Source organism: Stigmatopora argus, chromosome 23, assembly GCF_051989625.1.
Source record: "Stigmatopora argus isolate UIUO_Sarg chromosome 23, RoL_Sarg_1.0, whole genome shotgun sequence".
Taxonomy (NCBI): Eukaryota; Metazoa; Chordata; class Actinopteri; order Syngnathiformes; family Syngnathidae; genus Stigmatopora; species Stigmatopora argus.
This window is the reverse complement of record NC_135409.1, coordinates 6,102,491-6,128,509: the sequence shown is the minus strand read 5'-3', so window position 1 is coordinate 6,128,509 and position 26,019 is coordinate 6,102,491. Positions and strand designations below refer to the sequence as shown.

Sequence of the window (26,019 nt, the reverse complement as noted above, 5' to 3'; positions counted from 1 at the left end):
TACCCATAATGCACGTTGTCTTATTTCCACACTCTGGTCAAACGGGTTATTTACAAAATAAAAATGCAGGGAAATTGGATACGACCTAAAAACTTGATGCAAGTTATGATAAATAGCAGGGAAAAAAAATCTGTGAGGATGAGCAGACGAATCCTGGAAGGAAAGAGGCGGAACGCACGTTTACACATGCACGTGCGCAAACGGACACACGTTGGCACTCATGCACCCACATTTGTTTGTAAACAGCACAACAAATTTACCGTAGAGTGTCAACTGTAACAACTTTTCCATATTCATCATTCGTATGATTCGATGAAGTGCTACTACTAGGAAAAAAAGCTTCGACCTTGCACTGAAGTTTCCACGTTACATTTGGAACATACTTTTCTTGTTTCTTAAAGTGATCAATAAATGCACATCAGCGGGCATTACATTTGGAAAAACTGCATTTTCTAATTTAATCTGTTTTAGTCGATAAAGTTACTTTTCGGACTATAAATCGAACTTTTTTCATGATGTTGAAATATGGAATTATCCAAAAAAGTAAAAGTGGCTTCAACGCCAAGGTTTTTGCTGAATTAACTCTTTCTGTGTTAAATAGTGGATAATACAATAGTAGTACTAGCTTCCTATGAAATTGATTTTGACACCAAATTATCAAATGATGCTACTATTCAATTTTCTTTTTGTCAAGCTAAAAAAATTTAAAAAAATAAAAGCGACGACGTGCATAAACATCTGAAAAATGTGAATTATAGTCCGGAAAATACAATATTTATTGACTTATATTTTTCTTAGCCAGTGACATTTTATAGCTCACTGATGACTGATCATGAAATTGTGCATACTTTTGTGGCTGGTGAGTGTTTTATTTCCCCTATTTCTGCAGTTATTCACCCCTGGCATCCCATTAACGTGTGGTTTTTATTCGGTGTTTGGATGCATTGCGGTTGTTTGGAAATGATTAGCAAAGGATATCCAATGGCGCACTCTCACTCACTCGTACAGCCAAATCTCCCGATACATTCTTTTCTATATTGCTCTAAAGAGTCTTTGCCCAGTTTTTTTCTCAAGAGGTGCGACAGTGGTGATAAGGGGAAGGCGATTAACCACCGCGGTAAAAGTTAAGCTGTCCGCAGAGGACGCCGGGCGGGGCTAGACGAAAGAGTTCATGGCGTTGACGGGCGAGGGCGCCTCAGAGCTCTCGTTGCCCTCGTGCGTGTCTTTTTCCTTCTTCCCGCTGTACTGGCCAATAAAGGAGCCGTCCTCGTTGAACTGGCCGTCGCCGCCCTCCCCGTAGTCCACCAGGCTGTCGTCGCTCTCGTCGCGACGCACGGTGCCGTTAGATGGCGTCCGGCTCCCCTTGAGTGGCTTGTGATCCTCAGTGTCGCTGTAAAACGAGAAGAGTTTGGAACCTGATAATACAAAATGTGCAGGATGGTTGAAACTTAATACAGTGGTACCTCGACCTACGATCAGCTCTACCTACGACATGCTCGAGGTAGGATGAAAATTGTTCGTTCGAGTTACGAGAAGATCGAAATATGATCTCAGTTCCGGAACGGATTAAGATCGTATGTCGAGGTACCACTGTACAAACCTTGCTGAGGTGGCTTTATTCCTGAATCATTTTATAGTTTTTTTTTTTAATGCTAGTAGAAATGTTACAAACAAGTGATGTTAAAATGCAGTGGTGCATTGTGCGCCATTTTCAGCACTAAATCGAGTAAAAACGTTTGCCAGAAATACGACAGGATAGGCTCGACATTAGCTTCGATGGCGATAGAAAATGAGGAGGAAAGAAAGGAGGATGGATATTGTGTACAGTTAAAAATGATTTTTGGTGAGTAAAATATGGCTATATTCCTAAATCATATTTCAATTGTATGAGATTATTATTATTGATGATTTTTTTGTGTCACAGCTGTAGCTGCAGTAGAGGTTTTATAGCCATAACATTGTTTTTGAGGGTTGGATTGATTCCGTCAGCTGAAGGCGTCTCTAGGAAATTCACGGACCGCCACTGTTAAAATGATAGGAGACCATATTTTGGACACAGATCCATTCAAAAATTATGTTTATATTTTCTTATTGCCGTGTGATGGTTCTGTGATTTTGTCAACATGTGCCAGCTAGTTAACTGGCTAATGTAGCACTGGAAAGCTAGAAATGGTCATCAATTCTGGTTGTGACATCACAAGCAAAATTGCTGAAAAAGAGTGGCGTCCACTAATGCACAGTTTTGGGTGAAGTATGGAATATTAAAAAAACAGACCGCTTTGACCATCTCATCTATTTTCCCAATGTAAAATTACATTATAGTGCAGTCATTTCCATTTTTTCGACATGCTCACCATTTCATAGCACCTTTAACACGGTGTATCCAGATAAAAACAAGTGGATTTTAAGACTCAAATCCTATAAGAACAATTGAATGATAATTCAATGCACTAAAGCTACGAGTGAATGGCATTAAGAGGATTAAGATGACCAAAAAAATAGATGCTATTTGCTGCTATTTGCTCATTAGTTGGTTGTTAGGTTTGTTTCGATTAGGCCTTGCCTCTATGTTGTTTTTGGCATAGGCGTCCGGCGATTGGGGGGTCTCTGCAGCTTGGTGCAACGTTCTATATATACAAATAGTGAAAATACTATGTTAAATGGGAATTTTAAAAAAGCTTATTCCACTCACCTGTATTCTCCAAATGTGCCATCATCCTCCTTCATTGGTTGGATTTCTGGGTCTTGGTGGGCTTCTTCTTTCTCTTTTACTGCATAAAATCAATCAGTTCATCAGATCATTCCTGACAAACACAGACAAGCACTATGCACTAGGTCAAGGGTGTCAAAGCGGAAGCCCAGGGGCCAAATCTGGCCCGCTGCATCATTTTGTGCGGCCCAAGAAAGTAAATCATGAGTTCCGACTTTCTGTTTTAGGATCAAATTCAAATGATTATAGATGTACATTTCCTGATTTTCCCCTGTTTTTAGTTCAAAGCGCATTTTGTAAGATCTAAAAATAAATATATAGATATTTTCCATTTCCCACTTTAATATTGAACATGATTAAAAAATATATTTTGTTTCCATTTGAAATGAAAAACATGATTAAAAGAAATGTTCCATTACTAAGAAAAAAAAGCTCAAATAAACATTGCTTTAGAATAGATCTATAAAAACTGACTATTTAGGGCTTTTGATCCAGTTCTTTTAATCCAATTAAAATAAATAAATCTAAATATTAGATCTAAAATGGTCCGGCCGGCCCACATGAAATGGAGTTGACGTTAATGCGGCCCGCGAACCAACCCGAGTTTGACACCCCTGCACTAGGTCATCAGAAACTAGGGTTTAATGCTGCGTAATGGCGGACGAGGCACGGGCGTCGTAAAGTCCAAACGTGGTAGGGTGAAGACATCGTAACATGCCGACTCCCGTTGATGAAGAACTAGATGCAAACTAGATTCTCAAAATTTTGGCATGTCGTTCTAGTTTTGACATGTGTACATTTTGTGAGCAGAGTGCAGCATTTATCAAAAGAATATCAAGACTTTTGAGAGTACAAATACCTGGATATTTCCCGCCCTTGTTCCTCTTGATGAAGCAAACGATGAGGAGCACCAGGATGATTAGGGCGATGGCGCACATTAGCCCGATGAACCAGCCTTGGGTGGCGATGTCCACATGGCGACTGGGTATGGCTAAAAATGCACAAAGTCGAGGTTGTTGGATAGACAATATTTATTTATATCACTGTGCTATAGATAATCATGGTGGATTTTTTTGAAGTCATTTTGGTAGTCGAGCGCGCTGACTGCTGAGCTATTGCTACAGTAGTCCAAGATGAGTGTATACCAGTGGCGGGCCGTCAGGGCCTTCAAGGCCTTCTCTGCTGGCCTAAGGAATATCTGAATCGTATATTATATTTTGTCCATCAATATTTATTATTCCAAATGGTCCGTTAGCTTCCTTTCATTGCTTTACCCCCTGGTTGCACTGCTTCCAGATGTGTGTTTTCATATTGAAGCATTTAACCAATCACGTTTCAGCCATTATTTGTTGCCAGGATCAGAAATCTGCCTCAAAGCCTTCACAATCAGTTCTGCAGGCTCTGCTGCTTTAAACTAGACTGTTGCTTTTAAAAGCAGCCAGAGATCGCAAACTCCACCCACAATGGCCGACAGAGGAAAACAAATGGATTTGGTTGCAGATTTGCTCACAAAGCTATTTTCCAGACAGACTTTTCCAGAAAAAAATGGACATCATTAAGAAAGGGCTGTCAACTCGCTAGCAAGCCTGTTACATCCGGGAAAAGGGTGTGTGCGCCACTTTCAGTGTGCTAACTACGAGACAGCTACCAAACTGTATTTGGAGCAAGCTGCACAAGCAAATATATTGTTGTGTTAATTTAAAGCCATTTTCAAGACGGACTATGGCAGAAACACGACAGGACACGCTCAACTTTCAGCATTAGCTTCGATGCCGATAGAAAATAAGGAGGAAAGAAAGGAGGATGGATATTGTGTGCAATTAAAAAGGATTTTTGGTGAGTAAAATATGGCTATATTCCTTAATAATATTTCAATTGTATGAGGTTATTATTGATGATTTTGTATGTGTCGCAGCTGTAGCTGCAATAGAGGTTTCATCACCATAAAATAGTTTTTGAGGGTTGGATTGATTCCGATAGCAGAAGGCGCTACCCCAAAATGCACAGCCCGCCACTGGTGTATACAATGAAATAAGTGAAATAATAAGGCCTCTCTACGTGAAATGTGGATGATAAATTAGGGTAATGAGAAAAAAGATTAACTACTGAACGTTGTTGAGGCATGCCGCCTCACCTGGCACTGTTACCACCTCTTCATTCGTGGTGTGAAGTGTGGACCCGCCCGGGTCCCGCGCTACCACACGCACCCTATAGGATGTCCCCGGCTTTAAACCTTTTAAAATATGCGAGTGAGAGCCATTTACCGACTCCCTTTTCCAGTCCTCTTTACCTGAAATCGAAAGTTGCGGGTAGAGAAGAGGCGTTTATTTCCCAAATCATTTGTAAGATTGTAGTACATTCAACAGCGATGGTGATCCTTACTGTTTTCTACCGTGTATTCCACATAAATGTTCTTATGGTGGCCCAAGTATTCCCAAGTGATCAGAGCGTATTCGTCCGAGACTGATGTGTTCACTATGCCAAATACGGGGCCCACAGAAGGTGCTAAGTACACAAAAAGTATTTTTATAACAAAATGTGGCATCAATACACTAGTACTGTGAAAAGTTAGGGATATTCAGTTCATAGGAATTTCTTATTTGACATCCAATGTGCTCATTTTGTTATGTAATACAATTAAATAATTCATTAAAACGTATAATACTACGTGACCGGACGATTCGCCGAAAGACGTTTGGCCGACGGACATTTCGCCGAACGGACGTTTCGCCGAAACGGGATTCGTGCGCTCGCCCCACCCCCGGATCGTGTGTGTTTTCAACCTCGGCCCGCGGGTCATATATGGCCCGTTACAGATAACATTCATTTAGGAATAACACGTGCATGTACTGCCCCCCTCTGGACATATTTCTAAATACAAGTATGTACTACAATGTGCTGCCAATTTTGTATATTTTTTTATTTTATCCTTGCGTTTAAAGTAGTAGCCATTTGGAGATCACGCAGAACAGTACGTGACAGAAGAAATAGAGAAAATAAAGTATTAGTAACAGTAAGTACTACTGTAATGAAATTGTAAATCCAGAAATCCCGTTTCGGCGAAACGTCCGTTCGGCGAACTGCCCGTCGGCCAAACGTCCATCGGCGAAACGTCTTTCGGCGAATCGTCCGAGTACCATAATACTATCATAAAAAGAGCCATAGACAATGGAAAAAAAGATTCCAAACAAATATTAGCAAAAATCCCAAAAAGAAACCCCTCGAAGGAATAGAAAATGGACAAATAAGATTTTATAACGGAATAAAAAAATAGATCAGATAGATAGATAAACAAATCTGAGGGAGAGCAGGTAGATGTTAAGCTAGCTTACTAAAAGAATTTTTTTTTTAGATTTGGCATTAGAAGAAGTCATAACTCGGCTTAATATCCCCAATTTTTGTAAGTAATGTAGTTCTTTTAACGGTTTGAGTTGGTTCAATTCTTAAGGGAAATAAATGTTCCACAAGTAAGGTGTACCCTTTGGAAGCAGGGGGTGCGCAGACGGAGTGACAAGGGAAGTTGGGAGAGGAGGGGGCTCTGTGGAGGCTGAAAGAAGACGGTAAATAGTGAGACAACTCAAGAAAGTGATTGTTTTCATGCTAACGTGCAGACAGCATGCTATTTTATTGTTATAGGATTAGGGTTGATGCAAAAATACGATATTAAAGGAGCAATAAGTAAGCTTTGCATTTTAATTAGTCATTCATTGCCCCTAAAGACACTAAAGAAATACATGTCTAACGTGGTTAAGTGGAGATTTTCACATTTTAAAAGTCAGTCCGTAAAATTTCGGTTTGTTTGTACTACAATCATGTTAACTTCTACTTCAAAAAAGTGAATTGAATTGTACTCATCTATAGTTGTATTCCAATTACATGTACTTGTGCAAAAGCCTTTGATTTGATTTGTAGTATAAGTAAATATATATATATATAAATAATTATTGCGTGTATTAATACCCTTGCATGTACTGGTTCTACAAATGTGGGTACTTGCACTACAAACACGCGTACCTGTACTACAAGTATATGTACTAATACTCCCAGCACGAGCACTTGTGTGTACTTGTACTACAAGGTAGACCGAGCAGCACAACATGCTACCGACGCAATTTCACAATTTCAGAAATTGTATTTGTTAGTTGCGCAGCACTAGGGAAAGGGAGCTTCATTTTGATCCTAGCTGCAGTACAATTTCTAGCCACCAGTCTTAGATATTGCTTCTTTATGCTCCTACTCATTCTGAGTAGGATTTTACTTCCAATAAAAGATTATACTCTGTAGTATTTTTACTCATGCAAAATGAACTCATTTGCTGGTTACCTTTGCCCATCTCGACAGTAGGACGAGTATGAGCTTCAAAGAGAAGGAAAAAAAGACATAGTGGCTCAAGTGGTAGAACCTCATGAGAGGTTTGTCTTTTTTCGGAATAAGATGAAATAAGTTAACTCACTCGTTTCCGTAATGGTGGATGCCTCTCTAGTGACGTTAGTGCCAGCGCCTATGACTGTCTTTGCACTCAGATACACCCTGTAGAGGACGCTTGTGTTCAGGTTGTCCAGCGTCACGGTGGTCTCATTCGCCAGAAAATCCATCACATTGGCTGGCCCCGTTTCAGTGTTATTAATGACTGAGAAAATCAGAAAAGAGTAGTAATGCGTCTGTTTTTAAAAAAAAAAATATGCAGAGGTGAAATGGTCGTTGGTACCTGGCAGGTATTTTAGTGTATATCCTATTAGCCGTCCGTTTTTCTTGATTGGGGGGTCCCATTCCAGAGTCAGAGAGTCCAAGCTGGGATTTAGGAACTTTAGAAAAGGTGGTCCTGGAACTGATTGAGAACAAGAATATCTGACTTTACTCTTCCTGTGTTATTGGTTATTGGGTGTATGTACTCCTTAAGTTAATTGGGAATGAGCTTGTTCTGTCACTTAGAAGTAGGTGGCAAAAATTGCAGTATTTCTCCCAGCCTTAATTCCGTTGGAAAAACAAAACAAAAGGAACATAGGCTAAACATGGTGTACAAACCTCCCTCAGGTGTCTCAAATAGCTTTTGTTGACTCTGAGGACCTTCTCCTTTGCTGTTTAGGACCCTGATAAAGATCTTGTAAAGACTGTACGGCTCGAGGACAGGCAGATGTCCCTGCGTCCGGTTTCCACTGAAAGTCAGAACCTGCTCTTGCGACTCTTGATCCAGGTCTTCCTCAGTCTCATGCAAGCCCCGCTCACGACGGAAGTACACCTGGATGGAATTTTGAAGAATTCCTTGACGTTTTTGGAGGTTAGATGAATACATTCACGGTGACCTAAGTAAAAATCTGTGTTCTTGCTGCCAAGGTGGAAAGAACTTGACAAATTGCTGTAACTTTGTATCTTGCTAAGCTAATGAGACCTTATGTTACCAAGGTAGTTTCTACGCTAACTATTCAATTCTTTCTCTTGTGTACTTAGCTATTTGGAAAAGACACACAGTAACAAATTATCTGGGGTTTTTTTGCATACATTTTCATACTGGCATACATACACTAATACCAAACCTTTTTTTTTAAAACAGTATGATATTACATCACAATATAGTTTGTCTCTGATCTGTTAGTCTGGCCCTGACATTCTTATTTTGCAAGCAACTCAAGTGTCAGGGTTAATATGACAAGCTAGTGGCGCATGGTCCTTCACATGTCAAGCTACTAAAGTGATTTAATGCGTACACAACCTTCCTTCAGTCAAGGTTTTCCATTTTATTTGTTCCCGGCCAGGTCTGAATCATACCTTGTAGCCCTTTAGTTTCCCACGGACTGAGTTGGTGGACACCGGCTCCCAATGCACTTCTGCCATGGTGCTGTTGTGAACCGTGACCAGGATGCCATCAGGGGCAGATAGAGGTACTGAAGTGCAGCGTGAATAGGAACCACTTAGGAAAGAGTTGGTGACTTTTGTGGGAAACTGAAACAAAATGTTCACTCACAGTCTTCCCCCGAATATCCAACGACAACTTCAGCCTCTGGCCCGTTGCCGTAGTCGTTGAGCGCTTGAACTTTGATCTCATAGGGAACATAGATGGGAACCCCAAACACCGCAAAATGGGACTCGTTGGCGACTGTCTTGGAGGACCAATCTTGATCCACGTCCCTCTGTCTCCACAGCACCTTGTACTCAAGGCCGGGCCCATTGGACTGGAATCCTGTTAGCGACTAAGGAGACATTTCAGTTCATGTGGGTTAGCTGCCTAACTCATTCTCTGGCATATTATTGTATTTCCTTACTGTCCAGGAGATGACCAGGTTGCCAGGTTCTGTTCCTTCTCCATGAACATTTGATGGATTCTCATCAGGGGCTTGAAATTGAAAGAGAGCATTGATAGGCTAAGTTGACATTTTTACCAAAGTAGTATCCCTGTAGCTAGCTAGCTACCTGCTGGATTGGTTCTGTACTGCCGCGACGGCTGACTGGGTTGGCTGTAGCCCACTTTATTCTTCGCTAGAACTCGGAAGGAGTAGTAAACATAGGGTGAGAGATCCAGTTGCGCCTTGTTGCTCATACCAGCAACTTCTGTCAGATTGACCCAGAGGCTGGGCTGGTGTAGCAAATCTTCGTACTGGATCAAGAACTCTTGAGACAGAAAATGACCATTCACCTTGCACGTTACAACATACATGATGTCAGACCTAAAACCATCAAAATTCCGTTGTTCGGTTTAATTTAAATATGAAATACTTTGTGTAGGACTGTTGTTTTCATCTCCAGGAATCCAAGTCAGCTGCACACTACGGTCAGTCTGGTCAGTCAGTTCCAGATCAGTGGGTGGGTCAGGTATCTCTGTGAAAATGAAGAATTACTGAAATTTACTGGGGAAAAAAACCACTCGATCAAGTACAACAACGTAAATGAAATGTTAGTCAGAGGAGGATGAAGGTTTAAGAGTACAAAGTACATGACTACACTGTGGACAGTGTTGGTTTACCGTAGACAAGAGCTGGAGTAGGAGTAGCCTCTGAGAGAGCAAGAATCAAGAGTAGAAGACACAAAGTTAGTATAAGTGACACATACTTGAGGCGGCAGAAAAAAAGCTGGGAAAACGTGGTCAATTCTAAAAATAGAAGCATGGCAATCTCAACGTTGGTGCGGTAGAATAAAAAAAAGCAAAAGTACCGACGACAGTGAGTGTAGCCCTAGCAGAGTCCTGGTCCAGGGTTGTGTTCATGATACATGTGTAAGTGCCTTCATCTTCATCGGTGACATCTTTGATGATTAGACTGTCTGTGTCCACCTCAAACCTATAAAAAATAGAATGATTTGACCTCAATTCATCGAAAGACATGCGGCGTTCAAGTCTACCTTTCGTCATCAGGTAGCTCGCCGTTGTTTTTTAGCCAGGTCATTGTCGGGACCAGAGACGGGTCGTGCTTGACTTTACACTCAAACACGGCGCTCATGCCTCGCTGTACCACCTTGTATTCGGGTTGCTTCAGGATGCGTGTCGGCTCTTTCACCTCCAGGAAGACATGGTTTTCTTTGATGCCAAGGTTGTTGGTGGCAATGCACGTGTACTTGCCGCTGTTTTGCGACTGTGCCACATTGATCTCCAGAGTGCCGTTCTCGTGGATCACATAGGGGTCTTGGCTTTTGATGCTGATTTGACTATCTTTAAACCTAGCAATTACAGTGTCCATTAAAGAGATGTTTCTCAAAACAATTCGAAGCAAACTAAACGCTACACTTTCAAAACAAACCATAACACCAATCAAATGAAACGAAGTAGAGTTTTGTGAATGTAGTTCCTACCATGTGATGATTGGTATCGGTGAGCCAAAAGTTGCGCAATGTAGCAAAGCAGGGCTGTTGGTGATGACCTGGTACACTTGGTTTGGGGGAGTTAGCACTCTCGGGGGTTCAGCTACACGATCAAATCAAATCTCCATTAGGCTCATGAAACACAATAGGAACACTGATTCGGACTTACCGAGTACACTAACAAAGGCATTGGCAATCAGGTAGCCAAATTCATTCGATGCGTTACATTGGTAGACCGCACTGGAACCGGTCTGTACACGGCTAAGAATCACCGTATCGGCATCCACCTTGCGGGTGTGGTCTTTGGGAGCGTCTATCATGTCAAATATCATATCAATAAAGTCGTAATTTAAACTCGAATAATATGTACTAAGCATTGTACTCACTTTCTACAGGAACTCCATTGACAAACCAACTTATATCTGGCTTAGGGTCTCCACTGACCCTGCAAGTGAGGATTCCGGTCTCATTTGGGGCGAGAATCAGGTTTCTGGGAGCGCTGACCCAGAATGGAGCAGCTGTTGAATTCGAATGAAGTACAAAAGAGTGAGTAAATTTTTTTTTAGTGTGTCGGATTTTGAGGTTTAGCAAAGGTGTTCCTACCTTTAATGGTGACTTTAATGATGTGGTGTGCTGAGCCAAGGTGGTTGGTGGCGGTGCAGGTGTAGTCACCAGCGTCGGCTTCACTTACATCCGAAATCTTCAAAGTTTTCTTGTAGTTGAGAAAGGAAACCCGACTAGTCGGTAGTTCACCGCCGTCTTTTTGCCAAGACATGTCTGGAGTGGGCCTGCCATAATAACTGTTATTACTCTTAGAGTTTCTCCACTGAAAACAGTATTTATTTACTTTTCAAATCAAGGTTTCCCCCCAAAAAGGGACTAATATTGCTAATTCATTTTGGCTAACATATTTTTTTGTAAGTGATTACCTTATTATATTTATTTAATGATCTAAATAGTTTTAGAAATCGCTCCTGGCAAAATATTTGGTCAAATAGATGGCTGCAAAATACTATATTTCAACTTAGTCTCCAAGGCTACAAGTTAGAGACCACTGCTTCAGATGAAATGAGAACATTTACAAATTGGGGGGGGGATAGTTTTGAAATACCTAGGAATAAACTGTCACCTCAGATACACTTTCATTTGAACGTTTGAATCCTAAAGTTTCTTTAAAGACTGAATTTCTAAGTAGGCCAATCTTAAGCATTGAGAAAAAAAATCGACTCACAATCCTTCAGCAATACATTCAAGCTCAAGAGTCTCCCCACGGAGGACCATCTTGGTGCTGGTGGCGCCCAGAGGCATCATGAAACCGGGACGTCGCTCCCCCGTCGGGTTTGCTAATTTTAATAGAAGAGCGCAAAGAAGATCAGATCGAAAGTGTTATGCTGGCGTTGGCCTGTTAAGGAGTACGTATAGGAATGAGAGAAGCCATTGACGGCATCAAAGTGGGTAGCGAGGTCAGAAAATGGGGGAAAAGCTTGAATTTGGGATCAAATGGAGGAGTCATTTTTGATTCCTCATTCTTTTAAGCTTTAACCTGTTTTTGTTTGTTTTAAATTTTAAAAATATGAGTGCAGGGTTGAGTTTTTAGGTTGGGCCAGGAGTAGATGGACACTCAGGTTTCAGGCATGAACCAGAAACACTCACCACTAAAGTTAGTGAGATTGTATAAAGAGGTCTCATTCATTGTATCCACTGTAACAGAAGAAAAATGACAAGCGTGCAAAAGGGACAAAAAGAATTCATCTTGAGACAAGGATTTTCTTATGAATAGCACATTAGCGGACTTACTTTGGAGAACCGTGACTGAGATAGGCTGCTTCTGTTGGATGGTCTGCGTATATGGGAAGCGAGCATAGCAAATGTAGTCATTTCGGTTGTCTTCTGGGAGGACATTGGAAAAGTACAAGTCCCCATTGAGGGCCTGGGAGACTCGATTGTCCAGTGGTAATCTCTGGAAAACTGAACATTTTAAGAGAGACATTTTAGTTCAGTCGGTAAAGTCAAAACTATTGTTGACAATCTTATATATCAGTCGGACAGTCGATATCGTAAATACTATATTTTGCCAATTTGTATGTTGATGACGTAATTCATCACTGCTAAAAGAATGAAATTGTTCAACAATTTGTTATGTTAAAAATTATTGTGGGATTTTCTTGGGGGGTCGGACTATAAAATGATATCGGAAATTGTTGCTTATTTTATCTGTCGGATTATAAATCCAAAAAGTCAAAAGTGTTGTATTCAAACTCATTTTTTTGTCGCGGGCCACGTGGTAGTTTGGATTACATTCGGTGGGCCGTTATGTCTTCCAACTAGGCTGGCAAAATTAATCGATTAATTAATTGACAGCTTTCTCGATCGTGCTAATCAATCGATAATTTTTGGACATTCAAATTAGTACAAATTGTTTGCAATTATTGATTTAAAATGAGGAAACACAGGAAATAATCTACAATCTCCATTTGAATTTCATCATAAAACAGAAAGTTACATGGACTAAGGGCAAAGAGCTGCTTTTTAACAATTCACGGTCAGTAGGTCACACTGCTACACTCTTCTGGCGCCCTCTAGAATTTTTTTATAGATCTAAAATAACGTTGATTTTAGCTTTTTTTAAATATATTTTTAGATTTTACAAAATGATTTTGGAACTAAAAACACAGAAAATGGATTAAAAAATTACAATTATTGATTTAAAAGGGGGAACATCAGGAAATGTAATATAAATCTAAACTCTTCATTTGAATTTCATCATAAAACAGAAAGTTGGCACTCATCATTTACTTTCTCGGGCCACAGAAAATGATGCGGCGGGCCAGATTTGGCCCGCGGGCCGCCACTTTGACACCTGTGCAATGATTAGTCCAATTGAAATGGCATTTTAACCGATATGGTAAAAACAACCATTGGCTATTTTTTTAGCTCGAACGAAAAATCCTTTGTTGACTTTTTTGTTTTGTTTTTTTGCATACCTTAAAATAAGTCTACGCGTCATAAAGACTTACTGTTATCCATCCAAAATATGACAGGAGGAGGCAGACCAGCCGGGGGGCGGCACTGCAGGACCAGTGAGACCCCCTTCTGTACTGTGATGGCCTCCAGTTTTTCTTTCGACCACAAGGGAGACCCTGCGAGTCAGATACCATGAAGTCACTCAAGCACCTTCTCCCAAACATCAATCCAGGTACGAATTCTTACTGGACTGTCTGATGACCATGTTATTCGAGACGGCCGTGCCGTGATCGTTGTGGGCTGCGCATTGGTACGTCCCTTCGTAAACCTCGGCTTTTTCCCCACTGATGTCAATGACCAAAGTTCCCGAGCCAGGCTTCATGAGAACTTTTGAGTCTTGCTCCACATCAAAATGGCTGCCATTCCTGGTCCAAGAAAAGCTAAGTAGAAAAATACAGCAAAGTCAACAAGATGTTTAAAGTGATTTTTGGCGGGGGAGTGAGGTTTCTCACTTGGGGTGAGGCTTCCCCTTGGCTTCACAGTGGATGACAATGCTCTCCCGTGGGTCAAAAATGTAATCCTTTGGGGTTTGGAGCGTAATAGTGGGGGGCTGTGGCACTGCAGAAACAAGTGTTCTTTTTTTTTATTAATAAGCATAACATTCTTGTTTGTTAAAGATAAAAACAGCATGCAGTGACACATCACAGCAAGCCATAAAGGACATCAAAAAATCAATGGGTTTTAATACCAAACTGGGATTGCATGCACCATTGCGAGTAAAATAATAGAAAAAAAGCCCACACTAGAGGTCAGAATTGGTGCAAACTTACATCCTTCCAGGACTTTAGCTTTTTGTCCATCAGGAGAACGCAGACACAGTGAGAGAATATTACAGAAAGCTGTTAGTTTTTGCATTGGCCTGCAGATCACAGCTTCAGAGTGAAAGAGCTTTTTATTGAGCTTCCTGTAATGCTTAAAAGGCACTGAACGGCCTAATTTACAAGATGAATTTATTGTATTTCATTATTTTAATTACTTCAAGCTCTAATAATTCAGGTAAAATACCTATGAGTTGATGGTTGTAAAATATTGCTATAGCTTCGAGGCCAAAATATTATGTATGAGGAAGTTGTGGCCAATTTATGCTAGAAATCATCTAGTACTCTTTTAAACCATCCTAACAAAAGCAAGCTGCTAATATTTTTAGTTTATTTTACTCAACTAAAGAATTTCTAATGGCTAACATCATGTTTTTTTAAATAGGGAATTTATTATATGTACAGTTTGTACGTAAGAAAACATGGTGAAACCTTCATAGTGATTTCTAATGACTAACATAATGTATTTTTAAATAGGGAATTTATTATAGGTACAGTTTGTACATAAGAAACCGTCATAGTGAGTTGTCACCCTGTGCATTAGTGACATACAATAAATAGCTATAACAAAAGTCTGGCAATGGGTTTTGTAGTAGACATCATTTAATCCAATTTCAAACGGATGAGGAATAAAATTTAAAAAATCCTTACGATCAAGGGGAACCTCCAGAGCGGATGTCATGTGACTCAAGAAGATAATAAAAAGAAGAGCTCCAGAGCTAGCGGACCTCTTTGTATTCTTGCCCATGGTAACGTCCATATTGTCTGGCTTGACCCTGCAAATCAGAATGAAACAATTGGAATTGAAATCTGTAATCCAATTGTAATCCAAGCCATGCTAAAAACAACAACAAAACAATATAACCTGCATCTGACAACAAAAAATTCCCTACAACAGACATTATAAACAATCTCCATCTAAAATCCTGATATGAGAGCCTATAAACTCATCCTCTGACTCAGAGGTCAGAATTAAAGGTTAAAAAGCCCCCCTGCAGCACTCGATGCATCCTTTTTTCTCTCCAGAATAGAAGCTATCTCTTCATCTTACATCGCATTTTAGAAATGTTTTTTATCTGTAGTACAAAAGATTTGCATGGGAAAAAATAGCCCAAATTCTTGAGCGAAAAGTCCAAACCAAATATTTACAGATATGGCACACCAACTCAAGGTTAAATGCCCAGACTACAGATACGACATAGATCATGTTGCACACAACGTAGATAATATTGTACTTTTCCCACACGATCTGGGAATACCGCGGTTTTTGTTTCGTTGCTTCTGCAGAAAAAAAAACCCAAACATTTTGTATCACCTCTTCAAGGAGCTGACTCTAAAACCCACCAATAATTGCTGAGTTGGGAGTTTACATCGAATGCGCGCTATGCTAACATAACAAAGTGGACTCCCCCCTTCATTCCGGGGCGGTTGGTCATTCTCGCATCATCCGCAGAATCCCCGTCAGCTTTGGGAAGTGCTGATGGTCAGCGAGATGCGGGCCGTGTCTCTCTAATATCCACGAACGCGCCGACCTATTGTCCTCTTGTGTTGTTTACCGGCAGCATAGCGCTGAAATGGCAGGGATACTTCAGGGCACAAAGCGACAACATTTTCTACATTTTAATATTCGTCGAATCAACTATACGGAACTAATCCCATTCATTGTTGCAGTGGGATTTTATACAGTACAGTGGTACCTCGGGATACGAGCTTAATTTGTTCCGGGACTGAGCTCGTATGTCGATTTTCTCGTAACTCAAACGAACGTTTCCCATTGAAATGAACTAAAAACAAATTAATTCGTTCCAACCCTCTGAAAAAACACCCAAAACAGGATATTGGATTGGAAAAAAATGTTTTATTTCTTCTAATTTGCCATCTATTAACAAAGTAACACGTAACTAGTGGTTTAATAGTACTAAAATGTGTTTAATAATACTAAAATTATGCGGATTTCGAAGGGGGGTCTTTTTGCACGGCAACGCGCTCGTAACATAACATAAACAAATTTAAATGAGCTTGGATTACGATGCAGACACACTCAAAAATAAGTTTGATCGAACCTAACACTCAACTTAATTCTAATTTTGTTTGATATTTTGATACCTTTCTTCTCCCAGCCGGGTTGGCTCTTTTTGCCCCGCCTCCAAACTGACTTTCAGTCAAAATCTAGGGTTGTTTGAGTTTGTATTCCCTTAAAAATATTCCCAAAATGATGCAGACAAATGTCCTCACAATAGGATAACGCACGAGAAGTAGAATATACGTCATTCGCACTGACTAACGAGGAAAAAAACACTGAAAAAATGCAATGCTCCGCCCAGTGCTCGCAGAGACATTACAAAGAGGGAGTTGCGACCAGAGACATTACACGAGGGAGTTGCAGGGAGAGAGACAGTGGCCATGATGTTCTTATGAGCAGCCTCTCGCGTCCGCTGTCTGCTCGTATATCAAAAATTGTCTCGTATCTCAAGATAAATATTTGCCCAAAATTTTACTCGTATCTCAAATTTCTTGTATGTCGGGCCACTCGTATGTCGAGGTACCACTGTGTCGATTTGTAGTCCCAGTCGCAAATTATAGTCCCTATTATGGCCGCAGTGAAGTATACTGCCATTAAAGTGGGTAGTTCGTTGTTACCATGGTCATGACACAAACCATAGTGCTATGACTGTGATTTTAAAGCGGCTATTTTTGGCTCAAATCAGGACATATTGTTATATAACACTCCTCCAAAATGTTTCAAGGCAAAACATCGCACATGAGAATGTTTGATAGGGTTGATGAGACAGATGTTATCAAGCCATGATTGCATGGCTGTGGGAAAATGGAGTCTGAAATGTCAAGAGAAGGAAGGAAGAAGGGTCAGTAGGGGAGGTGAGATGAGAGGAGATTTGATACTGCAACAAGCTAGTGGTACCCTCCCTTTCCTCACCCAGCCATCTGTTCATTGGGATTACTCGCAGATTGGGTAGGACCATCGAAGAGCGTATCATTTTAATCTTTTTTTTGCCATTCAACATAACACAGTGACTTTTCAGGTAATGATAAAAGTAATAGGAGGTGCCGTTCAAAACTAATCCGCTAAACAAGCCATTTTACTATACTCCATTTACAAAAATAAAGGATAAATCGGATATGTATGCCATGCGTTTACATTATGGATGCAAACTATGCTGATTTTTGGGGAAGATATGTTTTTTTCTGATAATATGCCGATCCCAAACACATATTTTCAGACCTGCGAAAAATAACATAAATCAGAAAACTTTTGGGTACTAAAACGATATTAATAACAAATGTTTTGTTTACATGCAACTGTTGGATCGAATCCCATCTTGTGACCGAATCTCATACTGTCAGATACTCCAAAAATACCAATTCTGATATTGGAAAATATTGTTCCTTATGATAGTAGCGAAAACATTTTTTGGTGTAATGAGTGCCGTCCAATATTATCGAGGCTAGGCGTTAAGGGACTTTCCAGTAAATGAACAAATCTTTCATCAATAATTGCAATGTCTTCAGCCATTTGTATTACTTTTAGCAACATCAGGGTAAAGCATGACCGTGACTGGCCGTTTGGTCACCGGACTTTTGGTCGCCGGACGTTAAGAAAGGGGTCTTTGCATTGATGGGACCCTCTGCCTACGTGTTCCTGAGTAGCTACTGCTACTGCTGCAGAACGACAGATTGGAAGGAGAATGGCAAGCAGGCCCCAAGCTGTGACATGTTGCCATGGAAACAAAACCATATAGGATGTGTGATCAAAGATGCCATCCGTTTGTTTTAGATGTCACCAAGAAGAAATTAGAGGCTTGCACATTGCCATAGCGATGGAAGGTAGTTAGTACATTTCATTTTTCGCAACATATTTGGATAAATAAGCCTAGGACAAGGTTTGTTTATCAAGCATTTTGAAACCCACCTTTCTATGTATTAGAAAACAATCTGAGCTGAAAGTGAAGGAAAAATGTACCGTATTTTCATGACTATATGGCGCATCGTATTTTTAGCCGCAGTGTCAGTAACGAGTGCTATTTCTGTATTTTAAACACACAAAGGACGCACCGTTTTATAGACGCATATATATTATATATGAATATCTAACCGCAATAGCGCTGGCTACCGGAAGCAGCCCCAGACTCCTTTTCCGGTTTCCGGTGCGCAGTGACTGCTGGGATATATAGTTCTTGCACGCTACACCCACACGCTAAAAACACGTTTTTAAAAAGGCAACAGAAGCAAAACTGAGTTCGGTTGTACTTTATTTAGCCATACGTCATCATCACCCACAAATCCATCAAAGTCCTAATTTTCTGTGTCTCAATTGAACAATTGTCCAAATTAGTCATCGAAAACGCTGAGTTTTATACGTTTGTCCAGGTGGCCACAATCCATTCACAAATAGTAGATAGCTGGTAGCTAGCGTAACTTTTCCAACGGTGCTTTCCATGCTTTGTCAAGCTGTATTGATGTCGATGTATACAGGCCACAATCCATTGAGTGTATTGACAAAATAACTACTCCATATCCCAGCAGTCACTGTGCAGTACTTTGTCTACGGGAAAATAGTGGAGTCGGTGTACCCTATCAACTGATTCATTTTATTTTATCGTGATAACAATTTTAGTATTGGTCCATATATAAAGCGCACTGGATTATAAGGCGCCCTGTCTATTTTGGAGAAAATTTAAGACTTTTATGTGCGCCTTATAGTCATGAAAATACAGTACTTGTGAAAATTCAACAGAAGTATTAATAGATCACCTTGCGACGTTTCCTAGGATAGCTATGAAAATTGAAATATTCCCTTGAGAGCGAGGCATGAAACCGCGACATAATCATGACTGTTTGTCTAATGAGAGACGGCGGCGTGGAACAAAAGACCGTTGCACTTGGATTTACTGTTTGTGAATGAATGAGGTGTCGAAAGGACTTTTTTATGGACCTACTGGGAATAAACATGCGACATGAGACTGAATATGTTAGCATTGAGCGTGTGACAGGGGGGCAAAGGACTGCGATAAGGAAACTGAGGCAGGGCGGACATTGCTGAGCAAGTTTGTGTGTGCAAATTGCTCCTATTTGGATGTTTTTGCGTAAGACCTGCGGCATTGGACATTTGGAGGACATTTTAGCTTCACTTGGCTAGTTTTCTTTGAGGTATTCATCAAGAATCTGACATAATACTTTGCATAATCATAGTAACTGTGATGCAAAGTAGGACTGTATTGTTAGCTTCCTATCCAGCGTAGAGGCTAGCCGTTTAGGTAGCTGCGAAGCGACGGTAATTTTAGTGACGCAATTATGAAAAGGGTGGCACCTGCAGCCCGCGGCGCCCGCCATCTGTGTACGTGATGAGATTTTTGGATGTAAGCCTCGGGCCAATCAGAGAACATCTGTTTCAATGCTCCTCCAAAACACGATAAATGACCTTATTTAGGTGATGTGTGTCATATTGCCGAGCCCCAAAGTGACAAAACCAAACTCTTCAAGTGCCGTTTTATTTTTAACAGTCCGTCCTTCAGATTGGATGCAACACAAACAGACACTCGGGAATAAAAGCGCACAGAGAGCAAAGATGAATCAGAGAGATTTACAGTGCCTTGGAAATGTTTGTCCCTCGCCAAGAGGTTAAAAGGACAAATCTCTTGTTCCCGCACTTTCCCTCCCTTGACATCCCTCTGCAGTATCATACGACCAAGTCATCAGAAATGTCACACAGAGATGCTTCGGAAAAAGAAACAGCGTTCCTTTGACGGCTGATTGGGTCGCGATTGGATACGCGAGCTCCCTTAGGGAACTGATCTTGTTAAAAGAGGATTGGGCTAGATTAACCATGTATCTAGGCACTAAAATATGGCTTTTGGCCAAATTCCCTTTTTTTGGGACATACGACATACGATCTCAGTCTCGGAACGGATTACGATCATATGTCGAGGTAACACTGTATTTACGGGTCTAAAAATGTGTGTTTGGGATCGGCATATTGGTTTTGAAAAAACATATTTTCCCCAAAAATCAGCATTGGGACCCTAGTTTATAATGTAAACACATGGCATTCATATCTGATTTATTTCCACATACAAAAGGGAAAAAAAATCAGATTATAAGACTAATCACACCAGTGTTGTTTACATTGACAATGACATAAATATCATGTCGATGATAATTTTTATTTTCATGATGATGAGCGTCTTGGCTGACAAAATCATAAACTGTAATGCATGACATTTTTTTGTCTTACATTTCCAAAAACACAGTACAAAAAGCCCTCAAGTATGAAATACATGGCACAGACTGCCAGCTTCATTCATACTCAACCCAAAGTCCAGTTCTTCCAAAACGATATCCCCCCAGAGACGCGAGTGGCCTCATCAAGCAAAGCCACACCTTCAGTGACAAGACATGTCAAAGATACATTGGCAAAATATCCCTTGGAGACCATCTTGGCCACAATAAAACTAGGGCAGAAACAGACAAAACGAAATGAGTGTAAACAGTGGCCGGCTAGGAAGCCAAAAGATGTCTGGGAGACGACCAATATTGACTAACTATAGGCAAAGTGTGTGGGTGGGTAGACAGAGGAAAAACCCAATATTTAGGTCCTCACTTGGAGAGTTTGGTAGGAAATTACATCAAAAGTATTATAAATCGGCTACTTTTTAAAGAGGAAAATGGATCTGGTTAGATAGCTATCGGGCTTGATGGGGTACATGTCTTTAAAACACAAAATGGAAGGTCAAAAAAAAAAAAATCGCCGACTCAAGCAGCCTCAATGTCTCTCACCCGATAGAGTAGCCAGCCAGCTGTATAAAAAAAAAGGGACGCTGCGGCCATGGTTACACAAAAGGCCTCAAGTCAGCAGTTTAGCACTGGGAAAAAAATGCTGTCTGTGCTAATGAGAAGAGCTGCAAGCAAATAAACCTAGGTCCTAACCCAGGGATTGGCTACCACTTCATCTGAGTAAACATTTCATTTACTGCTCTTCAAAATGAATATGCCACTTTAAGGGACATTAGTTTAAAGAAAATGGAGCATTTTTTTAGTATAAGGCTTCTTTTGTTGGCTGAAAATATATACTGATCCTTTGCATGTGTATTTGATCGTTTATTCTGTAGGTGTTGCTCAATGGTATATGTACATGTATATGTATGTGTGAATGTATATGTGTATATGTATGTGTATGTGCATGTGTATGTGTGAATGTATGTGTATATGCATGTGTATGTGCATGTGTATGTGCATGTATGTGTATATGTGTATCTGTATGTATATATGTGTATATGTTTGTGTATATGTATGTATATGTGTATATATCTATATGTATGTGTATGCATGTGTATGCATGTGTATGCATGTATATGTATATGTGTGTATATGTGTGTATGTGTATATATGTATGTGTGTGTGTGTATGTGTGTGTATATATGTATATATGTATATATATATATATATATATATATATATATATATATATATATATATATATATAGACTCTTCAAATGACATTTACCTAAAATGTTGAGTTTCAGTTCAGTTACTTCAAATATAGATTTCTTAACAGAGATCACAGGTCGAAATGCCGTCTTAAAATTTAAAATAAATCTCTTCTTGCTAAATATTTACAGGTAAACCTCTCTCCAGTCAAATTCCGACATACTCCCTGCAATGACGTGTGTTTGCTATACCAAAGGATTTATGTGTGATACAATGTCACACTGCAGCCTATTTTATATACATAAGATATTTTATGTTTATATAAGCCAGTGACAATTGTCAACAGACTTTTGTGGTAAAGTCAAGACTTCCTGGCAGAGGCCAAATTACAGGGTAAGATGTATCCAAAGCTTATTATTAATACTATGTCTGTATATTTTAAACAATGCGAACTGACTCATTTTTTCACCACATTGACGATTCATTAACCCCAAACTGTAATTTTACTCTAAAAATATAGTTTTCAAAAAAACTGTACCCCCTTAACTTTAGAAATAAAAATTGTAAAGTAAAAATATATGTATTTATAGGGTATTTATTTTTTTAAAATGTAAGGGATAAAAACATTAAATATTCCTTTTTAAATAAAACATAGATGATTGAATAAAATATGAAAATAAAAACACAATTTAAAACGAGTGTGTGGCTAATATTTAAAGATAATGTAATACAATGTTTTAATGAAGCACAATACTACAACACAACTAGCTTTTGCTACTCTTCATTTTAAAGTGCTAATCAGTCAAGACTACATTTGTCTTAAATGAATGCTAAAATGTACACTACTCCCATTTCTGCGTGGGTTTTCTCCAGGTACTGTGGTTTCCTCCCACATTCCAAAAATATGCATGCTAGGCTTGCTGGGTGAACACTCTAAATTGCTCTTGCTATGAGTGTGAATAGTTGTTCATTTCATTGTGCCCTGCAATTGGCTGCCAACTGATTCAGGGTGTCTAGGTGGGATAGGCTCCAGCACCCTTGTGTGGGTAAGCGGAACTGAAAATGAAGACATGTATATGTATATCAATCAGTGGCGGTCCGTGCATTTTCTCGTAGCGCCTTCAACGAATCAATCCAACCCTCAAAAACTATTTTATGGCTATAAAACCTCTACTGCAGCTACAGCTGCGCCACATAAAAAATAATCAATAAATCAATGCACAAAAATGGAGTAAAATCCACTTCCTAGCAGCATTTAATGATTAATTACAAATACTGGAGCTTTTCACATCAATATATTTGCTTGTGCAGCTCGCTCCAAATACAGTTTGGTAGCTCTGGCTAATCACTAGCCAATCATAGTTGGTGAAAACGATGACTTATCCCTACCCCTGCAAGAAGGCAATGACGTATCCCTACACCTGCGAGAAGGCATTGTGGTGTTGCCAACTCGAAATCTGATTGGTCAACAGTCTTATCAACGCTTGTTTAATGCAGTAGAGCCTGCAGAACTGATTGTGAAGGCCTTGAGGCAGATTTCTGACCCTGGCAAAAAATAATGGCTGAAATGTGATTGGTTGAATGCTTCAATATGAAAACACACAACTGGAAGGAGTGCAACCAGGGGGGAAAGCAATGAAAGGAAGCTAACAGACAATTTGGAATTATTTCATAAGTATTGATGGACAAAATATAATATATGATTCAGATATTTCTTAGGCCAGCAGAGAAGGCCTTGAGGGCCCTGACGGCCCACCACTGATATCAATGAAACTCTTGGTCAGCAATAACAGCTACCTAAACTACTTCTATTCCAAAGAAAAAATAACTTGCACCGATTGGCTCTCCCGTTGAACCCTTTTGCTCTCGATTCCACTCAATATTGACATTTTTTGAAAAGAAAAACAACAACAACAACTGGCTACACTGCCAGCATTTATCCCTAACAAAAACTAACACAATAACCAAGATAATGCCAATTACTATAAGCAATCTGTAAATTGAACTCATCACGGCTTGGACTGTTTATTACCTTTTTGATTGATATGTAGCTGAAAAATCAGACAAGTGAAGGCTCAATTTGCAACAATTCCCACTCCAAAATGTCCTCCAATTCCAGAGTGAAACTGGAGTGACACAAAAATCATTAGCATGACATTTTTTCCTTCCTGCAACAACAAAAACCTCCCTTAAAAAAAGCCAACATGTGAATCATCTGTCAAGATGACCCATATGGAGCAAATACTATCTCCACCGTCTGTGTGTGTGAAATGACACTGGGGGGGTGAAAAAAATGCTCACAGCCGGGCCGGCTGCAACAATGAAGCTACTACGGACCCCCGCAACCCAGTTCCACTCACTACAAAAGCATCCCCCTGCAGGGATGGCCGTCCGTTCACTATCATCATGAGATGCAGCGTTCACTAAAATCCAGATTGAGATGATTTCCTTTTCTCTTGACATGTTCTTTCCATCAACGTGCACTGCACCATTATTCCCTTAGCATCTTCTCATAAATAAAAGATGGGTGTTCAAAGCCTACCGCCTGCTGTAAATGTCGGCCGTGGCGTCCTCCCTGTTGCCCCAGATCCGCGTGCGATGCCGGCAGGAGGATGGGGAGGGTAGGGAGGGGTGATGATTAGGGATAGCGTCCAGCCAGCCTCGCACGTCCGTGGTCCGTCCGTCCCTCTCGGCCACTGCTGCAGCAGACTGGTCCTCACCTTCGGTGTTCCTCCGCTTCCCTCCCGCCCTCCTCCAACTCACGCCGCTGCCAAATCCAGCGGCGACAAAGATGGGATGTCAGGGAAGAAGGTTCACTCTACCATGAAATGTGAGGATTCAAAAATGAGGCTGAAAATCTAAACTGGTTGAGGATCTTTCCCAAGAATGAACTCATGGTGTGTACGTAGATTAGATTTATGAATGTGTTGTTTTTTTTGTAAATGGAGGAGTTTTTTGTTGTTGTGTCAGAAAAAATTGGATCAAAGTGAGAGTTCAGATGCGTGGTGTTGGCGAAATCTGCTGTTGGAGTATTGCAGCAGTGAATTAGGATGGATGAAATCCACATTTCGGCAAGAGATTAGGAGATTTTTGTGTTATCTTGGAAAGAGGGATTGAATTGAATTGAAAAAGAGCTTAGGCTTTTTTCTTTAAAAAAACGACATTGTATAGTAAGGCTTTTTTCTTTAAAAAATGGCAGTATAGTAAGGCTTTTTTTCCTAAAAAAACGACAGTTTAGTAAGGCTTTTTTCTTAAAAAAAACGACATAGTATAGTAAGGCTTTTTTCTTTAAAAAATGACCATTATAGTAAGGCTTTTTTTCTTGCAAAAATGACCATGTATATTGTATGGTAAGGCTTTTTTCTTGCAAAAATGACCATGTATAGTAAGGCTTTTTTGGGGGGGGGAAATGACCATGTATAGTAAGGCCTTTTTCTTGAAAAAAATGACCATAAATAGTAAGGCTTTTTTCTTGCAAAAATGACCATGTATATTGTATGGTAAGGCTTTTTTCTTGCAAAAATGACCATGTATAGTAAGGCTTTTTGGGGGGGGGGGAAATGACCATGTATAGTAAGGCTTTTTTGGGAAAAAATTACCATGTATAGTAAGGCTTTTTTTCTTGCAAAAATGACCATGTATAGTAAGGCTTTTTTCTTGCAAAAATGACCATGTATATTAAGGCTTTTTTTCCAAAAATGACCATGTATAGTAAGGCTTTTTTGGGGAAAAAATGACTATGTATAGTAAGGCTTTTTCTTACAAAAATGACCATGTATAGTAAGGCTTTTTTCTTGCAAAAATGACCATGTATATTAAGGCTTTTTTTCCAAAAATGACCATGTATAGTAAGGCTGTTTTGGGAAAAAATGACTATGTATAGTAAGGCTTTTTCTTACAAAATTGACCATGTATAGTAAGGCTTTTTTCTTGCAAAAATGACCATGTATAGTAAGGCTTTTTATGGGAAAAATGACCATGTATCGTAAGGCTTTTTTCTTGCAAAAATGACCATGTATAGTAAGGTTTTTTTTCTTGCAAAAATGACCATGGATAGTAAGGCTTTTTTCTTGCAAAAATGACCATGTATATTAAGGCTTTTTTTTTTCTTTCAAAAATGACCATGTATAGTAAGGCTTTTTTCTTGCAAAAACGACCATGTATAGTAAGGCTTTTTTGGGAAGAAATGACCATGTATAGTAAGGCTTTTTTTTCTTGCAAAAAGGACCATTTATA

At 39.8% G+C, this 26,019-nt stretch overlaps 1 protein-coding gene and 1 long non-coding RNA gene across 2 annotated transcripts; one reads left to right on the top strand and one right to left on the bottom strand.

The window, feature by feature from the left end:
- Positions 1–715: 715 nt before the first annotated feature.
- Positions 716–24,554, bottom strand: LOC144068887 (neuronal cell adhesion molecule-like). The gene is made up of 31 exons (XM_077593802.1): positions 24,326–24,554; positions 14,992–15,116; positions 14,293–14,310; positions 13,975–14,080; positions 13,709–13,902; positions 13,516–13,638; positions 12,296–12,466; positions 12,152–12,199; positions 11,730–11,841; positions 11,102–11,286; positions 10,885–11,016; positions 10,668–10,811; positions 10,490–10,601; positions 10,043–10,357; positions 9,857–9,981; positions 9,669–9,698; positions 9,422–9,523; positions 9,119–9,316; positions 8,971–9,041; positions 8,673–8,898; positions 8,477–8,592; positions 7,736–7,949; positions 7,419–7,538; positions 7,164–7,340; positions 7,034–7,066; positions 6,189–6,257; positions 5,093–5,215; positions 4,845–5,000; positions 3,570–3,701; positions 2,693–2,771; positions 716–1,390 (listed from the first exon to the last, which is right to left on the bottom strand). The coding sequence occupies exons 2-31, from the start codon at positions 15,098–15,100 to the stop codon at positions 1,156–1,158; spliced, it is 3,975 nt and encodes a 1,324-aa protein (XP_077449928.1). The 5' UTR covers positions 15,101–15,116; positions 24,326–24,554; the 3' UTR covers positions 716–1,155.
- Positions 7,801–15,159, top strand: LOC144068889 (uncharacterized). The gene is made up of 3 exons (XR_013298329.1): positions 7,801–7,988; positions 10,894–11,044; positions 13,540–15,159. It is a non-coding gene; the product is annotated as an uncharacterized LOC144068889 (long non-coding RNA).
- Positions 24,555–26,019: the final 1,465 nt, after the last annotated feature.

Excerpts from the sequence above, each read along its gene's own strand:
- LOC144068887 (XM_077593802.1), bottom strand. The coding sequence starts at position 15,100 with ATGGACGTTACCATGGGCAAGAATACAAAGAGGTCCGCTAGCTCTGGA. Across the intron at positions 9,317-9,421 it reads AAACAACAGTCCTACACAAA|AGTTCTTGATCCAGTACGAA; the intron begins GTATTTCATATT and ends TTCTGTCTCAAG. Across the intron at positions 5,216-6,188 it reads GCACCCCCTGCTTCCAAAGG|CACCTTCTGTGGGCCCCGTA; the intron begins GTACACCTTACT and ends TTGTGTACTTAG.